At 45.4% G+C, this 18,469-nt stretch overlaps 1 protein-coding gene across 1 annotated transcript in view; it reads right to left on the reverse strand.

Annotated features, from left to right (window-relative positions):
• The window catches only part of ASTN1 (astrotactin 1), a 319,088-nt gene that overhangs the window by 109,312 nt on the left and 191,307 nt on the right, over nt 1–18,469 (reverse strand). Inside the window, exon 8 of the mRNA XM_066624531.1 lies at nt 14,557–14,641. Coding sequence (XP_066480628.1) covers nt 14,557–14,641 — 85 coding nt within the window. The remainder of the gene's footprint in view (nt 1–14,556; nt 14,642–18,469) is intronic.

Below are 18,469 nucleotides of genomic sequence, written 5' to 3' on the forward strand. Positions count from 1 at the left end.
GCTCTTCTCTTCCTGCTGCAAAGACTAATGACTTCAAAAAGGGCATTCTGCCAAAGGGTTGTACTGAAAGTGTAATTAGACAGGAGAAAAGAAAGTTAAACTCTTAAACTAAAAAAAATTGCACATGTACCCCAAACATTTCTATAGGGATGGGAATGCGACAGGATTCAGCAGGTAAAACAGAATTTGTGACCCACTTCTTTCACTAAGAGCCCAATCCTATGCTTGTCTACTCAGAAGTAATTCCCCTTAGAGTTAATGGGCCTTAGTCCCAGGAAAGTGTGGATAAGATTGGGCTCTAAGTTCTCAGACAAAGAATAGGGTTTAAATGGTAACTGGCTTTCCTACATATTCTCCTTGGCACAGCTTTCAGGCACAGGCTGAGCTCTGAGGGAATCCTCTTCAGCATTCCAACTTCTAGTCAGCTAAAATTCACTTTCTGCTTTCTCCCCATCTCCATTAGGACTGCCATCTCTTGCAAGATTGGGTAACAGGTCTCCACTGCCTTGCAACAGGGCAGATGTTCCTCTCCTAGCCTTGGCTTCTTCTGGGGGTATCCTTGTATAAGTTGCAATAAGTGGATCTGGCACTGCATGGCAAGCTATATCCTGAATGCTGTGTTTCCAGACCTTTGCAGCTGTTCCCTTATAAATGAATACTGCAGAACAGAAGCCTTAATGATAACTGATCTACAGTATGGTGGCTATTTGAGATTCAGCTTCTATCGTTTGCAGACATATTTTTTTCATGCACAGCCATCAATATATGTGGTGCTTTTGCAAAGTAATGGAAACATAAAATCTTTGCTCTGAGGAAATTATAGTCTACATTTTGATTCAGGAGGGGAGGGAAGACAAGAGTAGCAAGGGTGGGATGTAAGCAGATGCACTGCTTCATCTGCTTGATCTTCGGGGAGAAAGATCAAGCAGCTAAGACAAAGACTTCACAGGATTTGAGAAGCAAGCAGAAAGAGAGGGGGGCTCAAATTTCATGTGATGGTTGTTGTGAAAACTGTTGTTCTGAATAGAAACAAGAGAAGATGCTAGGCAACAAATTATAATGTGAATTTAAACAATATGGGATGGTCTTGGAAGTATGGGTGGTGATTTGAAGCTATGGAATGGAAGCTGACAGAATGCCTTAATTTTTATTTTAATGAAAAAACTAATAATGTCTGTTTTTTGAATGAATTCAAGCATAGCAAACCAGTTTACTGAACCCTGGTCTGCCCCCAAACAGTTATAAAGAAGTGTGTGTGCAAACTTTAGGAACAACGGGCAGTGCTGACCTCTCCTCCTCACCCATTGCTTACCCCCCCAAAGTCTGCCCCTGACGCTACTGTCATTAGAAATCAGAAGGGAGAGATGAGCCTGAGAGAAGGGATTTCAAGGAAGTAAGCGGTAATCAAGGATGAGTTCTACACTCCATGCCCAAGCATTTCTTTTGCTCTAACATCAGGTACATGGACACACTTTAAACATAATTGTTGGAAGCAGTGGTGTAGCTAGCGAGGGGCAGGAGGACAGTCCGCCCCAGGTACCAGCCTTGGGGGGATGACACCACAAACGACTCAACATCGCTACCATCACGGACGTGAGGAATAACCCCTTCATGCTATATACTGTAGTTGGATGTGGAATTTACAGCGGAATGCAATGGAAAAATATTGTTGGCATCCTTCAGTCTCAGAAGACTATGGTATCGTGCTCTGAATGGTGGTTCTGGAACAGAGTGTCCTCTCCAGTGCGCAAAGCCTGGGTAAAGTAGATATGGAGGATAGACAGTTACCCATGTAGCAAATCCCCCCCTCCACGTTGCAGAAATGGTCCAATGGAAAGGCAGAAGCCATACGGTTGGTTCAAGTGGCGTCTCAGGAGTTGCCAGAATGTGACTGTGTTCAGCCATGAACTGCCTCAGGGACTCCAGCTCTGGATTTTGCCTCAAGGTTGACTCCTGAAGCCTTTTCCATAACTGGATGTAGCCACAAGGCAGTGGAGGTTTGGGATCAGAGTTTTCCTTCTCTCAGATGAGCTGCCTTCCCAGGTTAACGAGTCCCATCTACCTCTTACTACAAGTATAGTCAAACTGAGGGCCTATTCTTATCCCCCAGCCCCCAGGGGTTAAATGGAAAAAACTGGAGTGAAATATCTCCTTTCCATCAAAAGTTATGGCCAAAAAATCTGAAAGCAAAAATGCATGGAGCCCTATGGACAGTGAAACTGAGCTATATTGAGCATTTACTTGTGAGTAGGAAAACTTGCCTTAGTCCATTGGAAAGGGCAGGCTGAGAGGAATCCAATGACACCAGAATGGCTCCTATCCAATGAAAGCAGTCTCCCAAAAACACCCAAGAAGAAAGCCCCTCCCTCCAAGCAGATGAATGTATTGAGCTCTACGGAAAGTGAAATTAAGCCACACAGTTGCGTTTACTCATGAGTGTTTTGCCAGATCCCCAGTCCAAGCTTCACTTAGAGAATTATGCCCACTTTAAGCTAATTAGCTCCCCTTCTTTCCCGAACAATGGCCCTATTACTGCCCTGCAGCCCTGCTGGACCAAACCACCAGGGAAGCTCACCTGTTGAACCTGCAGAGGTCCTCCTTCCTCCTCTCTCCTGCCAGCAGCTCCTCCCACCACTATAGCAGCACCTTGGTCCTCAGCAGGTCTTGGGCATTGGCAGCCACCCACCAATCTCCAGTATCTTCAGCAGTCTGTTCCAGCAGTCTCCAAAGTCCATTCACCCATCAGTCCATCAGCAGTTCCAGTAGTCCATTAGCCATTAGTTCCTCAGTCCATTAATCCTTTACTCCAGTCTCCTGCTTTCCTCCTTCTACTACCCACACCTCTTCCTTCCTACAGGTGCTACTTATATGTCTAGAGCAGCAATTTTCAACATTTTTCATCTCAAGGAACACTGACAAGGCACTCCATCAGTTTTTTGACAATTGACAAGGCACACTACACTGACAGCAGGGGCTCACATTTCCCAGTGGCTCTACTAACAAATGATCCTCTCCCAAACACCCACGGCACACATGCAGACCATCCACGGCACAGTGGTTGAAAATGGCTGCCCTAGAGACCTCATTGCCTCTAGTGGCTGCAGCTGTGCAGCACACCCTCTGCTGAAATCCCAGGCCTTAACCCTTAAAGGGCTCACTGCTGACACCCCACCCTATCTCCTCAAGGTATCTTGCACATTTCCATTGCAGCAAGCAATGTAAGTAAGCAAACGTGCCTTGGCTCCTGGTCAAGTCAGGCAAAGGGGAATGCAAGGTCCCAATGCATGGTCCCAATCTGATGAAAGTGGAGCCAAACAAATGCTCCAGAAGGCAGCAACCCCCCCCCCCCCAAGAATAAAACAGAGGCTTCAACTGGTATGGTGAATTTTTGTTTTTAGATTTGCAAAGCTGGGTGAGTCCTGATAGTGCAAGGCTTGAAATATGAGAACTTACACTGAACTGTGCACTTGGGAGGGCTGAAAATCTCACTGATTTTGTGTGTGTGTGTGGGAATGTTATTGCAGGCAGGCTACAGAGAAAATTCACTTGGTGAAACAGGGCTGACTTCCCCTTATTTAATTATTTGTTTTTCTTTAATTTAATTATTTATAATTATTTTTTTTATTTTGCTTGATGATTTCACTTCCAGTCATGGCATCACTCTCGTTGGGCCATGGATAGACTGCCATTCTAAAAAATGGGTCCCAGTGCTAAAAGTTTGAGAACCACTACCTTAACTCAAAACAGGCCAATGAGACATCCTTGGGGGGGGGGGGGGAGGATGACACCCTAGTGACCAAAATTCTGGAAATCATGGCTTTTAGGAATAATATCATCATGTTATATACCAGGGGTGTCAAACTCGTTTTATACAGAGGGCCAAAGTTAGTATTCAGGGCACCTGCTGAGGGCTGGAAGTGATGTCATTGAGCAGAAAGTGATGTCATTAAGCAGCTGATGGCCAAAAATCAGCACTTTGTTCTCACAAAAAACTCATTAACTGCAAATTACAGAAGAGAAAATACACAAATCTTGATCATGTTTAAAGATATGGGGGTGCCCAATTTTCATGTAAGCTGCTTTTCAGCAGTAACACCTCAGCACTACTCAGCAGCTGAGAGGGCCAGATAAAAAGCTTCCGGTTGCCTCATCTGGCCCCCAGGCCTTATGTTTGACACCCCTGTTATATACCATTTGATGCAGATTTCATCCATTGCTTGAGGTGAAATATTCACTGCACTTATTTTCTGGCCATTATTATTATTCATTTCATGTCATGACTATTAATATCTCTCAATCTCACCTACTTCATAGGGTTGTTGTGAGGACAAAATAAGGGAAGGAAACCATGTAGGCACCCAGAGCTGCATAGAGGAAGGGTGGTATAAAAATGTGAATCAATTAATTAATTAAGTCATATGAAGTGACAAAAATCTATGGGCCTAGCTACGCCACTGGTTGGCAGTCCTAGTTTTAAGCACTCAGGGCTGCTGCCATCACATGTAGCTTTAAATCAAAATGAAAGAGGTGTTTTGGGAGGAGTTCCAGGCATTTAGGGCAGCAAGGGAGAATGGATGAAGGCCTTTAAGGAACCAGGAGACCTTGGGGCAGCTGAAGAGTAACACCAAAATTCCCATCCTTTTAAGTTCTTTTGCAGGATTAGGAAAAGAAACTATACTCTGGCAGATGTTACATTCCAAACTGCTACGAACAGGCCACTTTTACACATACAAAAAGTTCTCAGCCTGTGGAAACTGCTGCCAGAGAAGCTTCCTAGTTGAGATAGGAGAGGTCTTTATCCCACCTGCAGCTAAACATAGCCACTGGTCCAGCCTAGAGGGGATAAAAATTATAAACAAAGCAGCAAGTGTCTTACCCTTTCCTTCCTCAATCGGAAGTCAGAATCAATAAACAAAACAGATTTACGCAGCCACAGAGCCAGCCTTACCCACTTGGTACAGTAAGAAACTGACCTTGGCATCAATTTCAGGTGCCATTAAAGGACTGCCTGTTATTTCATTATAGTATTCAGTGTGAAATGTTTAGGGCAGGGGTGCTTAAAGTTTTTGGCAGGAGGGCCACATCATCTCTCTGACACTGTGTCCGGGGTCAGAAAAAGAATTAATTTACATTTAAATTTGAATAAATTTACATAAATGAATATATTAGAGACACAATAATATTATATATTAGAGATGGAAAATGAATGAATGAATTCAAACCAGTTCATAATCCCATTTACACACATAAAAAGGGGTGGGGGGGAGAACTTCCAGCCAGTTCATAAGTGATCTACCAGCCAACGAGTTCATAATCCCATTCACACACACAAATGGGGGGGGGGAATCTTTCAACCTTTCACAGACATACACCCGCCCGTTTGCCTGCCCCCTCCTCGTCCCTTCCTCCCTCGGGCAGCATGTGCTCCCGCCTGGCCACCCACTCACTCGCTTGCTCGCCCACCCGCCCACCCACTCCACTGCCTGCCTGCTCGCCCAGCTGCCTGCCTACCTGCCTGCCCGCCCACCTAAGTGCCCTCCCTCGCTTGCTAGGGTGGCATATGCTGCTGCTACCTGGCCAGCTGGCCGGCCGGCCAGCCGGCCAGCCAGCCCTCCCTCCCTCGCAGGATCTCTCTCTCTCTCCTGCACTCTCCCCATCTCCAAATCTTCTCCTACTGGCTCCACATGCATCCTGCCCATTGGCCAGGCAGGGAAAGACGCATGCAGGGTCTTTAGTAGGAAGTAATGTGAGATCTGCAAGTCTTGCATTACCTTCCCTTTTACCTTGTAAAAGACCCTGTGCGGCTGCTGGGCTTGTCTTTCTTTCGCTGCCACTGAGCTCAGCAGCAGCAAGAGAAAGCAAAACGCGGAGCTCACGCTTCGGGTCAGCGCAGGTTGGGGTGAGGGCCAAGTGCGCATTGGAGATGGGGGGACCCCCTGGGGGCTGGATGGGAACCCCACATGGGCCGCAAGTGGCCCGTGGGCTGGATTTGAGCAGCCCTGGTTTCGGGCACTGATGCAACCAAAGCTAGTGACTTTTCAGTTCCAAGCAATAGTGAGATCTTTGAGCATACATAGTGGTGGCGGCAGCAAAGAAATCTTCACTACCACCACCACCACATTTATAAAATGCTGTCCAGTACAGCTTTTCCAAGTGGTGAGCTATGGCCAATATGAAATAAAATTGTATTTGAATTGGATTAGAGGCCTTTTGCAATGTGGCCTATGGGGAGACCTGGTGAAACCTCAAAGACCCACTTTGCAGCTTCATTCCTGATTGGATACAGAGGTTGCAACAACATCACTCAGAACACATCACTCAGAACAAAGACCCACTAAGTTCAAATGGGTCTTATTCCCTGGTAAGTCTGCAAGGATTGCATACTTAAGAGGACCTAAAGACCACAGGAGAAAATGTAGTGGGAGAGGAAAGAAAAGGGGGGGGGTGAGAAAATGAGCAGAAGAAAGGACAAGAGAGCACCTGAAGGTAATTATTTCTCTTGAGGACCAGCAGAAGTCAGAAAGGAAGGCAGGGAAGTGGGACACTAATTAGAAGATAATCATATTTGCAAGGACAACAGCAATGACAGTTTTGGATGGAACCTTGCCCAGCTCCTCTGGGCAAGTCAATGAAAAGCAGGGATCTTCCCTAAGGATTGAGAAGGCACTGTGTCTGACATGCCCTTCCTTTCTGAAGATTTGTGAGCAGAATAAATCCGCTGCAACTTGACATGATGAGACACCAAGGGGCTTACGAATAGGAGTTAGCAGAGGATAACAAACCAATAGAAGATATAGGATGAGTGGAGTATCCTGGAAGAATCAGTTAGCAAGAAAAATCACAGAGCTTGAATAGGCATTGTGAATTTGATAAAAAATGAGAAGGGAAGTTACATTTGAAAAATAAAAGTTCAAAGATGGACTGATTAGAGCAGTGTTTCTCAAACTGTGAGTCAGGACCCACTAGGTGGGTCGCGAGCCAATTTCAGGTGAGTCCCCATTCATTTCATTTCATTTTTAATATATTAGACTTGATGCTACCATGGTATGTGACTGCATTTGGGGAAATGTTACAGACCTGTACTTATAACAAGCTACTATGTATATTCATTTAACAGTAAATGGGACTTACTCCTGAGTAAGTATAGTTAAGATTGCAACCTAGGATTGTAAAAACTTTTCCTACTTGAAAATGCACTTCTGGTCACGACATCATTTCCAGTGGGTACTGACAGATTCTCATTCTAAAAGTGGTTCCCAGTGCTAAATGTGTGAGAACCACTGGATTAGAGTGTTTATCACTAAGTGCAAGTTCTATATTTTTAAGAGATTTTTTTTAACCACAAAATCAAATCTGTGTAGCTATTTGGAGTTCACTTGCTCTTATAAAGGCCTCCCCCATATGGGGGATAAAACATATAACTATGATTACAATCCTATGAGCATTTACTTGGAAGTAAAATCCCACCAAATTCTGCAGGATTAACTTCCAAATAGGTAACTGAGAATTGGGTTGCACTGCTCATTCTGACATTCCATAGAAAAAACTACAGAAAATGGTACTGTGCACCGCATTTAGCTTACTGGAAATTTCAGTTTTCATTTCTTAAAAAATCAAGGTTCTAGACCAGGGGTGTCCAAAGTTTTTGGCAGGAGGGCCACATCGTCTCTCTGACATTGTGTCAGGGGCCAGGGGGAAAAAAGAATTAATTTATATTGCAAATTTGAATACGTGTACATAAATGAATATATTAGAGATGGAACTTATATGAATGAATGAAGGTCTTGCAATAGCTCAAGGCCTATAAAAGGCCTTGCACAAAGCAAGGCTGGACTTTCCTTGCTGCTGCTACTGCATCACAGACGTGAAACAACAAGCAGTGGAGGGAGCAGCTAACGTGAGAAGTCAAACAGTCACTCTCACGCTGAGAGTAGTTGCGTTGGGCCAGTGCGGACTCCAACAAATCTCTGGAGGGCCAGAGGCTCATTGGAGACTGGGGGCTCCCTGAGGGCCGCACTGAGAGGCCTCGAGGGCCGCAACTGTCCGGGGTTTGGGCACCCCTGTTCTAGACCCTGGGGCTACAAAGAAATTATATGGTATGTGAATAATAAGAAAATGTTTGATTCTCTATCAACCTTGCTGCTTTTTGGCAACAATGTCAGTTAGCAATCCAAGTGTTGGGAAGCATGACTCACTGGTAATGGCAGCATTTGCCAAATCCATGTCACTGGGGAGACAGAGGGGACAGTGGTGTTCCCAGAGGGGAACACAACACTAATGGCCCAATCCAACTCTTCAGCACCAATGCAGCTGTGCCAATGGGGTGTGTGCTTCATCCTGCGGTGAGACAGAAGTCACGGAGGCCTCCTCAAGACAAGGAAAATTTGTTCCCTTACCTTGGGGTGGCATTGCAGCTGCATTATCACTGGAAAGTTGGATAGGATTGGGTCTTAGGTTTTACTAAGGGCGCAATCCAAACCTGGACTTGGGCTGGCCTGGGAGGGTCGTAAAGCACTTTGCACCTCCTTACGGGGAAGCCACATCGGCGCACCTGGATGCACCAACGCATGGAGGCTGACATAAGCCTCCACGCTGGCTTCCCTGCAGCTGCTTGTGTCGGCCCAACTGCGCCAACACAAGCCGCAAAGGTAGGCGTGGGGAGGTGGGGAGGAGGAAGGAGGGAGGCATTCCTGGGCAGGGGGAGGGTGGGCCATGAGCGGCCTGGGGGGGGGAAGAGACGCGGGGCTGGGATTCGGCAGTTTTGCTGGATCCCAACCCCCGTCCCCGGGGAGAACAGAGCGGCTTGAAGCCGCTCTGCTCTTTTGTGCAACCTCCGGAGGTGGTGCAAGTCCGAGGAGACCCATTGGGGCCAGCAGCCCTTACCCAGGAGTAAGGGGAAGAGTTTCCCCTTACCTCTGGCTGAGCTGCTTCTCGCCACGAACCTGCGCTGGATACAGCACAAGCCTCCTGGTTTGCCTGTTCCAGCGCAAGTTTGGATTGCACCCTAAGTTTCTTAAGTATACCAGCAGGCTAGAACCTCTTTTTCCCTAGCAGGCAGACCAACATAATGATTAGCTTCTAATCCAAGCAATTTTCTACACGCTTAGGCAGCCCTAATGTTCTCCTGGTAATTCTGTAGTGATGGCAGTAGAATTTTTAAAACCCCAAAAATTAGGGGTAAGTGGGGCAGCTTCAGAGCTATGTAGTGCAAACACAAACAATCAAACCCCCAGATTACAAATGCATAAATATATACATATGCAGACAAAATCTTCCAACTCCAAGAGCTCAATCTTATCCTTCCCATGCTGGTAAAGCCATGCAAAAAAGGCATGCACTGTGACCAGCATTGGGGGGGGGGAGCAGATCCGGAGGCTTTGGGGGAATGGGGGATTTTAATGTAAATAAAGAGATACACCTCTTACTTCACAATGGGTTTCCTTGGACCTACGCCAGTTCTATACTGGAGCAAGTCTGAGAAGAGAAAAGATCAGGGAGGCTGCAAAAAGGGAGGATAGGATCTAGTGTGCACCTCACCATCAGATCTGCCTCCTTCCACAGCCTCCTTTGCTCTGGCTCTCAGTGGGTGCAGGAAAGTCCAGTGATATCCTAGGACTGCTGCCTCCTGTTGTGGCAGTGCTTCCAAAATGACCACTGACAGAGCGTTGCACACTTTGTCAGCAGTTCATTTTATGACAGTGGAAGTCTCTTGGCGATAGCCCAATCCAGAATTAGATTGGGTTGTAAATGTATCAACTCAGAAAAATACAAATGGCACAATCTAGCCGAAGTTAAGTACTTGTACATCCCATTAGTCTCAGTGGGAAGTGCCTCCCAGGTAAACCTCTGGGACATAAATATGTTTTAACTTTGGCTTGTCTCCACAGTAGATTATCATAAACATTAATAAAAGTACAGAATTCAGATTATAGGTAGAGGAATTCATACCACATATGTTCAGAATGTTACATCACTAAGAAAACATTGAGAAGTTGGCCACTTCACCTAAATGAACATTAAACTTCACCTATGAACTTATGAACCCATGAAGAAGTATACTCATGAATTACTTCTTCACCTAATGTATCATACTTTGTATGGAATCATTTTGTATAAGATCACGTTGTATGAGATTTCTCACGTGAGGCTTCCTGATGATCTAACAGTGCCTCTGAACAAGAGAATATTGAAGCCGCCCTGCTATACACCTGCTGAAGTGGATTAAAGAGATTTTCCATTTTGGTACAAACTTCTGGTTTGGGTCTTCTAATTGTGTTTGTCTATCCAAATGTACCTATCCAAATGACCCAATATTTGTGGGAAATGGGGGTGGAGAGGGAAGGTTATTATTTTTGTCTGAATGAACATATGAACTCAGACTGTAGGGTTAACTTGTGTCTAGAATTCAGACAGGGATGAAAGTGGTAAGGGTGATGGGAGAGTAGGAGGAAAAGCACTAGGTTGGCAGGGGCTAAGTGCCCCCTCCCACTACTGCCTCTCAGCTTCATAATACTCTCTCTTGGAGAGAATTTGCAGCTAGGCTAATGTTGTAATGTGGTTCCACTGCAATGTGTAGTTTGGTCCATAATTTAAGGGAATTTTGTCAGAAATCCACAAGACTTAAATTGCACTGTTTATGTGAATGTGTGATTACCATCATTCTGGAATAGAAAATGAGAGCGAGGTATATGTAATGTGAATGAACCTTCTAGCCCATGATTATTTTATATTTCCATAACAAAATGATTTAGGCAAAACCCACTCTAAACCTCATGTATAAAAACATCTCAAAATGGGGATCCATCTACTGCCAGTTCCATCAGCTAATGAGTGCACAATGGTTGATGGGGAGAAGAATGGGCTGACATTCCGCCCCCATGTTCAAAAAAGAACTGGTGTGAGGCAAAGTCTTAATAGGGAGCTTCCAAGTCAAAAAACCTCAAGTTCTGGAACTGTATAGCTCTGCTCCCTTTGTCCTAACCCACTTCCTCTCCTTCACCTGCAAGCCCAACTGAGGATTTCTTTTAAGTCTCACTTGAATAGGCTCAAAAAAAATTTATCTTCTTGACCTGACATGGTTGAGACAAAGATATGATGTTGCCTTGCACATAACCAAACTATGTGTCCACCTAGCCCAGTACAGTGACTCTCTAAGTTCTCAGGCAGAGATCTTTTCAGAGATCCAGAGACTGAATCTAGGACCTCATGCATACCAAGGATATACTCTAGGACTGAACTATGGCAGTTCCTAGATGTGCATTAAAATAGTATGAGGAAAAAGATGTACCCACTGAGCCTCCACTCTCTCCCTATTCCTTCAGGAATCCACTTATCCATCATCATCATGTGGTCAACAGGACCCAGTTTGCCTCAGAGCAGGCAGGGGAGTACAGGTTGAGCTTAATTATCTGCAGATTATCAGTCCATGGATTTGGCTCACAGGTCCCCTGAATCCATGTTGAGCCAGACTTGGTCCAAGCTGAACCCTCCAAAGACAACAGGAGCTGTGCTCCCATCAATGGCATCACTAGGGTTCATGTCACCCAGTGCGGGAGGCCAGTGCATCACCCCCATTCAGTGGGCGGGGCAAAACCCCACTGGTTTTTTGGCTGTACCTTTTGATAGAATATAGATATTTCAACGCAGTTTATTTCATTGCATTCTGCATGAAATTACACATTGGTATATAACATGATGGTATTATTCCTCCAAACTGTGATTTTAGTGATTCTGGTCTCTAGTGGAATCACACACCCCCCAGGGTGTCAACTTATTAACACATTATTGCAGCAGTTCTCAAACTTTTAGCACTGGGACCCACTTTTTAGAATGACAATCTGTCCAGGACCCGCCGGAAGTGATACCATGGCAGGAAGTGACATCATCAAGCAAATTAAAATAAATAATTATAATTAAAGTAAAACAAATAATTAAATAAGGGGAAGCCAGCCCTGTTCCACCAAGTGAATTTTCTCTGTAGCCTGCCTGCAGTACTCCCACCCCCACCCCCAAAATCAGTAAGGTTTTCAGCCCTACCCAGTACCCAGTTCAATTTAACTTCTGTTTAACCCATATCACTGGCAGGATTCACTTGGCTTTGCGAGTCTAACAAAGAAAAAAGTTCAATTGTTTTTAACCTTTTTAGTGGAGAAGGGCTGCCTTCTGGAGCATTTCTTGAGCTCCACTTTCATCAGATTGGGACCAATCTGGTGGCCTCACTTTCCCCTTTGCCTGACCTGACCACAAGCCAAGGCACGTTTGCTTACTTGTGAGTTAAACATGACCGTGTGGCTTAGTTTCGCTTTCCATAGGGCTCAATACATTTGCCAGCTTGTAGGGAGAGACCTCCTTCTTGGGTGTTTTTGGAGGGCTGTTTTCATTGGATCAGGACCATTCTGGTGTCATTGAATTCTTCTAAGCCTGCTCTTTCCAACGGATTAAGGCAAGTTTGCCTACTTGCGAGTTAGTACGCGGTACGGCTCAGTTTCACTTTCCATAGGGCATACATTTTTCTGTTTTCTGGTTTTTTGGCCATAACGTTTGATAGAAAGGAGAATATTTCACTCCGGTTTTTCCATTGCATTCTGCTGTAAATTCCACATCCAACAGTATATGACATAATGATATTATTCCCAACATCGCAATTTTAGCACAACACCCCCAGTGCGCAGTGCGCATCACCAGGATGATCCGCACCCCCTGCACCCTCCTAGCGATGCCACTGGCTCTGGTTGCCTCTGGAGGTCTTTCAGAAGCCTGCAAAAGCTGTGCACATCCACCCATGGCCTCTGTGGACTTCAGAATGTCTCCTAGAGGCAAAAAAACTACTACTTCCAGTTTTTGAAGAAGCTTCCCCAGCCCCTCAGAATGCCTTTTAAAGGCACAATAATGTCACTTCTGGTTTTCCTCCGAAAACCGGAAGTAGCATTTTTTTTGCCTCTAAGAGGCATTCTGAAGCCCGCAGAGGCTACAGGCAGATGCTTCAGAATGCCTTCTGGAAGCAACCAGAGCACAGCTCTAATTGCCTTCAGAGGGATTAGGGGCTGAATACTGCGAATTTGCTTATCTGCAATTTTTGGCATGCCATGCGGGTTCAAGAATGGATCCCCACAGGGGGTCTAAAAATGGATCCCCCATGGATACTGAGGCCACACCTGTACTGTGGATAAAGGGCCCACAGGAAGAATTGTGTACAAGGTACTCACTTATCCTTCATGTTTTCCTTGTATTGAAATGTTATATGCTGAGGCTTTGTGAACTGCTGTTTAAAAGACTGGTTGTGATTGTTGTTTATACCTACCTACATTTGTATTTACTTAATTATTTCTACAGTTAATTTAGGGAGTGTGTATGTATACATGCTGCTTTGGGTGCTTTGCAAAAAATTGGCTACAACGTTGCACTGCCTTGAGGGCTCTCTGGGCAATGATCAGGCAAGCTTATGACATAAGAGGTTCAAGGATGATTCTGCAAGCTTTGGCTTTTGCATAAACTGCCATGAAACATTAGGGGGCAGTGTGGTCTCTAAGTCTCTCACACACAGCACAGAGTAAGCTGCACATTCAGAATTAAGTCAATGAAAACAGTAATTACCACTTGCCTTCATACTCTGACTATAGCCTATAATCACCAACCTTCAGATAGATACTTCCTTGGAATTTGGTTCAGAAAATGGAACTTTCTGAAGTTCACAGCACATACCAACTTTACAAGGCAATTGCTAAATAAAGGGTATGTGAGAGTGTTGCAGAACTGAATCTGACTCCATATCCAGCACTAAATTGTAAAACAGATCCTAAACAAACAAGTTCTGAATATCTATAGCACCAAAAAGAACAAATAGTTATTCCTCTGGACGTCTCAACTATGAAAAGCTTTATTTCTACCAGGTCTCACCTTGGCTGAGCCTAGGACCTTACAGTATTCCAGTTCCATAAGATTTGAGTAATGGAATATATGATGATGACAATGAATAAAATAATAGTGATATGTGCCCCTGGGTATGTGCAGAGTTCCCCCACCAAGTAACCACAGCATCTTACCATACTCTTAGAATTGGTACATAGAGCTTTCAGGGGTAGGTGGCAGTACTCCCAAGGGGACTTTAGCCCCAACACCTCTCCTTTAGGACTCAAACATAGAACTCCTTTATGGCTTTGGAACTATGAAGAAGCTAATCTCACACAGGATCAAGCTATCTTCCAGCCTGGCCAAGCCTTCTCTAGAAATTAATTGGTTTGGGTAAGTTTTATTCCAGAACATACTGCGTCCTCCCTTTCAGGCTTCCCTTGGTTCATTCTTCATCTCTCTGAGCTTGCTTCTGCTTCCTCTCTAACCTTGCCTGCATTCCTGATCTATTCTATGAGCTATCTTCCAAGGTACTGTCCTTTATTGGCTTTTGAACCACAGTAATCGCAGTGAATGGAAACACTTCACAGGTCCCATTCTCAAATGGACAGGGAGTACAGTCTTGTCTGCTGCCATGCTCCTGACATTCAAGCCTGTCCTCTCCACTCAGGCCAACAACAATTCTAGAGACCTGTAAGAATCACCTACCCTTGGTTTGTGCCCCATTCGTTCCTGATACAAAGATGTTTGTGCACTGGATCCTTCATATATCCTTCATAGCAAAGGCACTCACCTAGAAGTGGAAGAACAAACAAAAATGGGAAAACAATGAATAAGCTGTGGACACCCAGGAAAGAGACCTTAGAGTTGTGGGGACCCCATCAACCCAGTGCTGAGCAGCAGAGAAAGAAACAAAATTCCATGTTAGAAATTACGGGAAGGAATAAAACATGGAATGGCAGTAAACATTATTCATTTATGTAAGAGCTAAACAACACATTATATTGAATGTGTAATTTGGTCCTGCATATATGTGTCTTTTTGATTTAAATTAGTAACTGCTGAAAAAGGTGATCAGGATCAAGATCACAGCACACAAGGATATAGGTTGGCAACCTTCAGTCTCGAAAGACTATGGTATAAGCCTACAGCACCCGGTATTCCCAGGTGGTCTCCCATCCAAGTACTAACCAGGCCTGACCCTGCTTATGTTAGCCCCTTTCCCTCCTGCTGCCATCCCAATGAAAATTTTCCCCCCTCCAAAGCTGCTACTTGCTCTTGCAGGGAATCTGTAGTTGCTCCCCTCCCCCCATCCTGGTTTATATGCAAACAGAGCAGAACAGATGCTCTGTCACATCTAGTTTGGCCCGAAGAGTGGGGAAAAGCCAGCCAGAGTTGCAAAGGAGGTTTGTAGGGGTGGGGATGTTAGGGGCCAGGAAAGTCTTTTCTCCAGCCTTACACTTCCCCTCTCCATTTGTTGGTAAAACATTAAGGGCACAGTCCTGACCCGGGTTTGGCTCAGTCCCTTGCGCCGGCCCAGGAGGGTCACAAACATGCTGTAAGGCACATTTGTGCCTCCTCAGGAGGAAGCCACGTCGGTGAAAGGAGAAGCACCAACACACGGAAGCTCAATTCAGCCGCCATGGCAGCTTCCCTGCCGAGTCTTGCATTGGCCCGACTGGGCAGATGCAAGAGGAAAAGGTAGGCGCGGGGGAGGCAGGGAGGTGTTCCTGGGCAGGCGGTGGGTGGCTCTAGGGGCGAGCGAGCAGGAGTGGGAGGCGGGGCTGGGATCCAGCAGCTATGCCGGATCCCATTCCCAGGGAGAACAGAGCAGCTTCAAGCCACTCCGCTCTCCTTGGACTTGTGCCACCTCAAGAGATGGCGCAAGTCAGAAGAGACCCATAGGTGCCAGCAGCCCTTACCCGGAGGTAAGGGAAATGTTTCCCCTTGCCTCTGGCTAAGCTGCTTCTGGCCACAATCCTGCACTGGATACAGCGCAAGCCTCCTGGCTTGCCTGTGCCAGCGCAGGATAGGATTGCACCCTTGGATGAACATTAGAAAATGAGGTTTTTCTCCTGCTGTTCTGGTAGATTGCTAAAACATACATCTTTGTTTTGTGCATTGAACTGCTGCAATGACCCGTTGGGTGGGGAGAAAAATGAAGAGAGGATGCTGATGTACAGAAAAAAGATTGCGGGCTCAGTATGTATACGAGGGTGGGGGGAAACACATATCCAGTTATTCAGAAGCTGGTTTCATATGTTAAAAATTGGTCACTTGTGTTTAATGAAGTGAACCAAGCTAATCCCAAGTGCAGTCTGGTGTCTTCGTTGTGGGGGGGGGAGGGTGCGAGGTTAAATAGAATACGAGATGCAGGAGGGTGACAGCAAGATGCAAGTATCATGTGGTCTTGTGTGCTTCCTGAGACATCAGATGGGCTGCTGTGAGATATAGGAAGCTGGATTAGATGGGCCATGGGCCTGATCCAGCAGGTCTCTTCTTATGTTCTTATGCCCCCCCCCCAACATACTCCCTGTGTGTGCCTCAGAGGGGCTTCTGAGCAAAGCGGAGGCATCTGCCAAACTCCGATGAGAACTCAAATCACGTGACTTTTTAATGCTTTATAAGGCATTAGGAGGACTGATGCAGCCTCAAGGTTCCTCAAGGAACATTCCCTTTGTTTGTCCTCCCCCTTCATGACTGCGTCCCCCAGGATGCAGCACATGCTCCGCTGGCAAGGCTGCATTGGCGGTGGAAAGGATTGGGCTCTGAAGAAGCCTACTAAACATGCTCAGAGGTATTTTTCTTTCCATACACCTAGACTCAGCCATGGTATTGAAAACTCCTAGGCAAAACCCTAGTGAGATCTTGGCACAAGTTAAGATGGGAGGGAGTAGTCAAGGAGAACTTGCCTATAAAAAGGGCAGGGGGAGCAATGGGAAAAGTCCTGTGTCTGAAGAACAGCTTGAAGGAGTGGGGGAGGGATGTGGCAAGGACTGTTGTGTGGAGGTAATAGAAGATTCTCTGGCTGCACTTTAGCAACAGAAGTAGGGGCTGTGCTAAAGTTCTAGACAGAGCTTTAATCTGTGTGAGAGATATGCCATCACTCTCTATGCTCTGCTTCTTAATTCTAAAGTCATGGGGAAGGGGGAGTTGCAATTGCATTCTGCATATGCTCTGAAGCACTCTCTAGATCAGGGGTGCTCAATAGGTGGATCGCAATCTACCGGTAGATCGCGAGGCAAAATGAGTAGATCGCGGAGTGCCGACCCCCCCCTTCAGGTGCCTCTGGGAGGAAACGCCGGGAGTAAGGCCCACTGTACTCAATGGGGCTTACTCCCAGGTAAGTGTGGCTAGGATTGCAGCCTCACAGCCTAATCCTAGGCATGTCTACTCAGGAGTAAGTCCTGTTATACTCAGTGGGGCTCAAGGTACACCAACATACATTGTACACATAAATGTTATATGTTATGATGACCCGAACATTGTAAAAAAAACTCTGGTAGATCTCCGGGCCTTGCTGGGTTTCAAAGTAGCTCTCGAGCCAAAAAAGTGTGAGCACCCCTGCTCTAGATTATTACTTAATTGTGTCTGTTTAAGAATTCTGTGCCATTGATTTGTTGACTGATCTTAGGTTAGTCACTTATTGCTCAATGCTTTAGTGTTCCCCATGGGGTTCATTTCCACACTACTGCATTATATATCTAATTGCAATGCAGTATGCAGCTTGCCTCACTATTTTTGGGTGCAATCCTAACCCCTTATGTCAGTGTTTTCCAGCACTGGCATGGTAGTACCAAGGGGACATGTGCTGCATCCTGCAGTTGGGTGTCACTCACGGAGGTCTCCTCAAAGTAAGGGAATATTTGCTCTCTTACCTTGGAGCTGCATTGGCCTTATATCAGTGCTGGAAAGACCTGGAAAGGGTGGATTGCACCCTTAGTCAGTCTTAGCCAGATCAGGATTCTCCACAGCTGCTATTTCCTGATTGGCACCAATGGAAATTTCCTTCCCACATGAGTTAGCAGCTGCAAGGAGTTTAAATGCAGAACATGACAGCAGAAGAGAAAACAGATTAAAGCATCACTTTATCCCATCAGTGGTCCTGATCCTGCAATGAATATTTATCAAAAAAAAAACACCACTCAATTAGTTGAACCAAATAATGTAACATCAAGTGTAGAATGGTCATAAAATGTTAAACTACAGAGCAACAGCAGGTTTTTATAGGAGGGAGCCAGAGGTGAATTACAAACACCAGTTAAACAACAAAATGAAATAGAAGAATAGAATAGAATAGAACCCCTAGAAGAAAAGAAGAATAGAAGAACCCCTAGAAGAATAGAATAGAACCCCTGCTAATTGGGTAAGAGGCACTTTTTCGAGTGGGTGCTCCTTTTTTTAGCAGGGGGAGAGTAACTGGCCCACCTCACCCCAGCACTGTCTGTTCTAGTGGCTGTCTGCTGGTATTCATTTGCATCTTTTTAGATTGTGAGCCCTTTGGGGACAGGGAGCCATTTAGTTATTTGATTTTTCTCTGTAAACCGCTTTGTGAACTTTTAGTTGAAAAGCAGTATATAAATACTGTTAATAATAATAATAAGACAAAAAAAGAGTGTGG

This window comes from Tiliqua scincoides, chromosome 4 (genome assembly GCF_035046505.1).
Source record: "Tiliqua scincoides isolate rTilSci1 chromosome 4, rTilSci1.hap2, whole genome shotgun sequence".
Classification (NCBI taxonomy): domain Eukaryota; kingdom Metazoa; phylum Chordata; class Lepidosauria; order Squamata; family Scincidae; genus Tiliqua; species Tiliqua scincoides.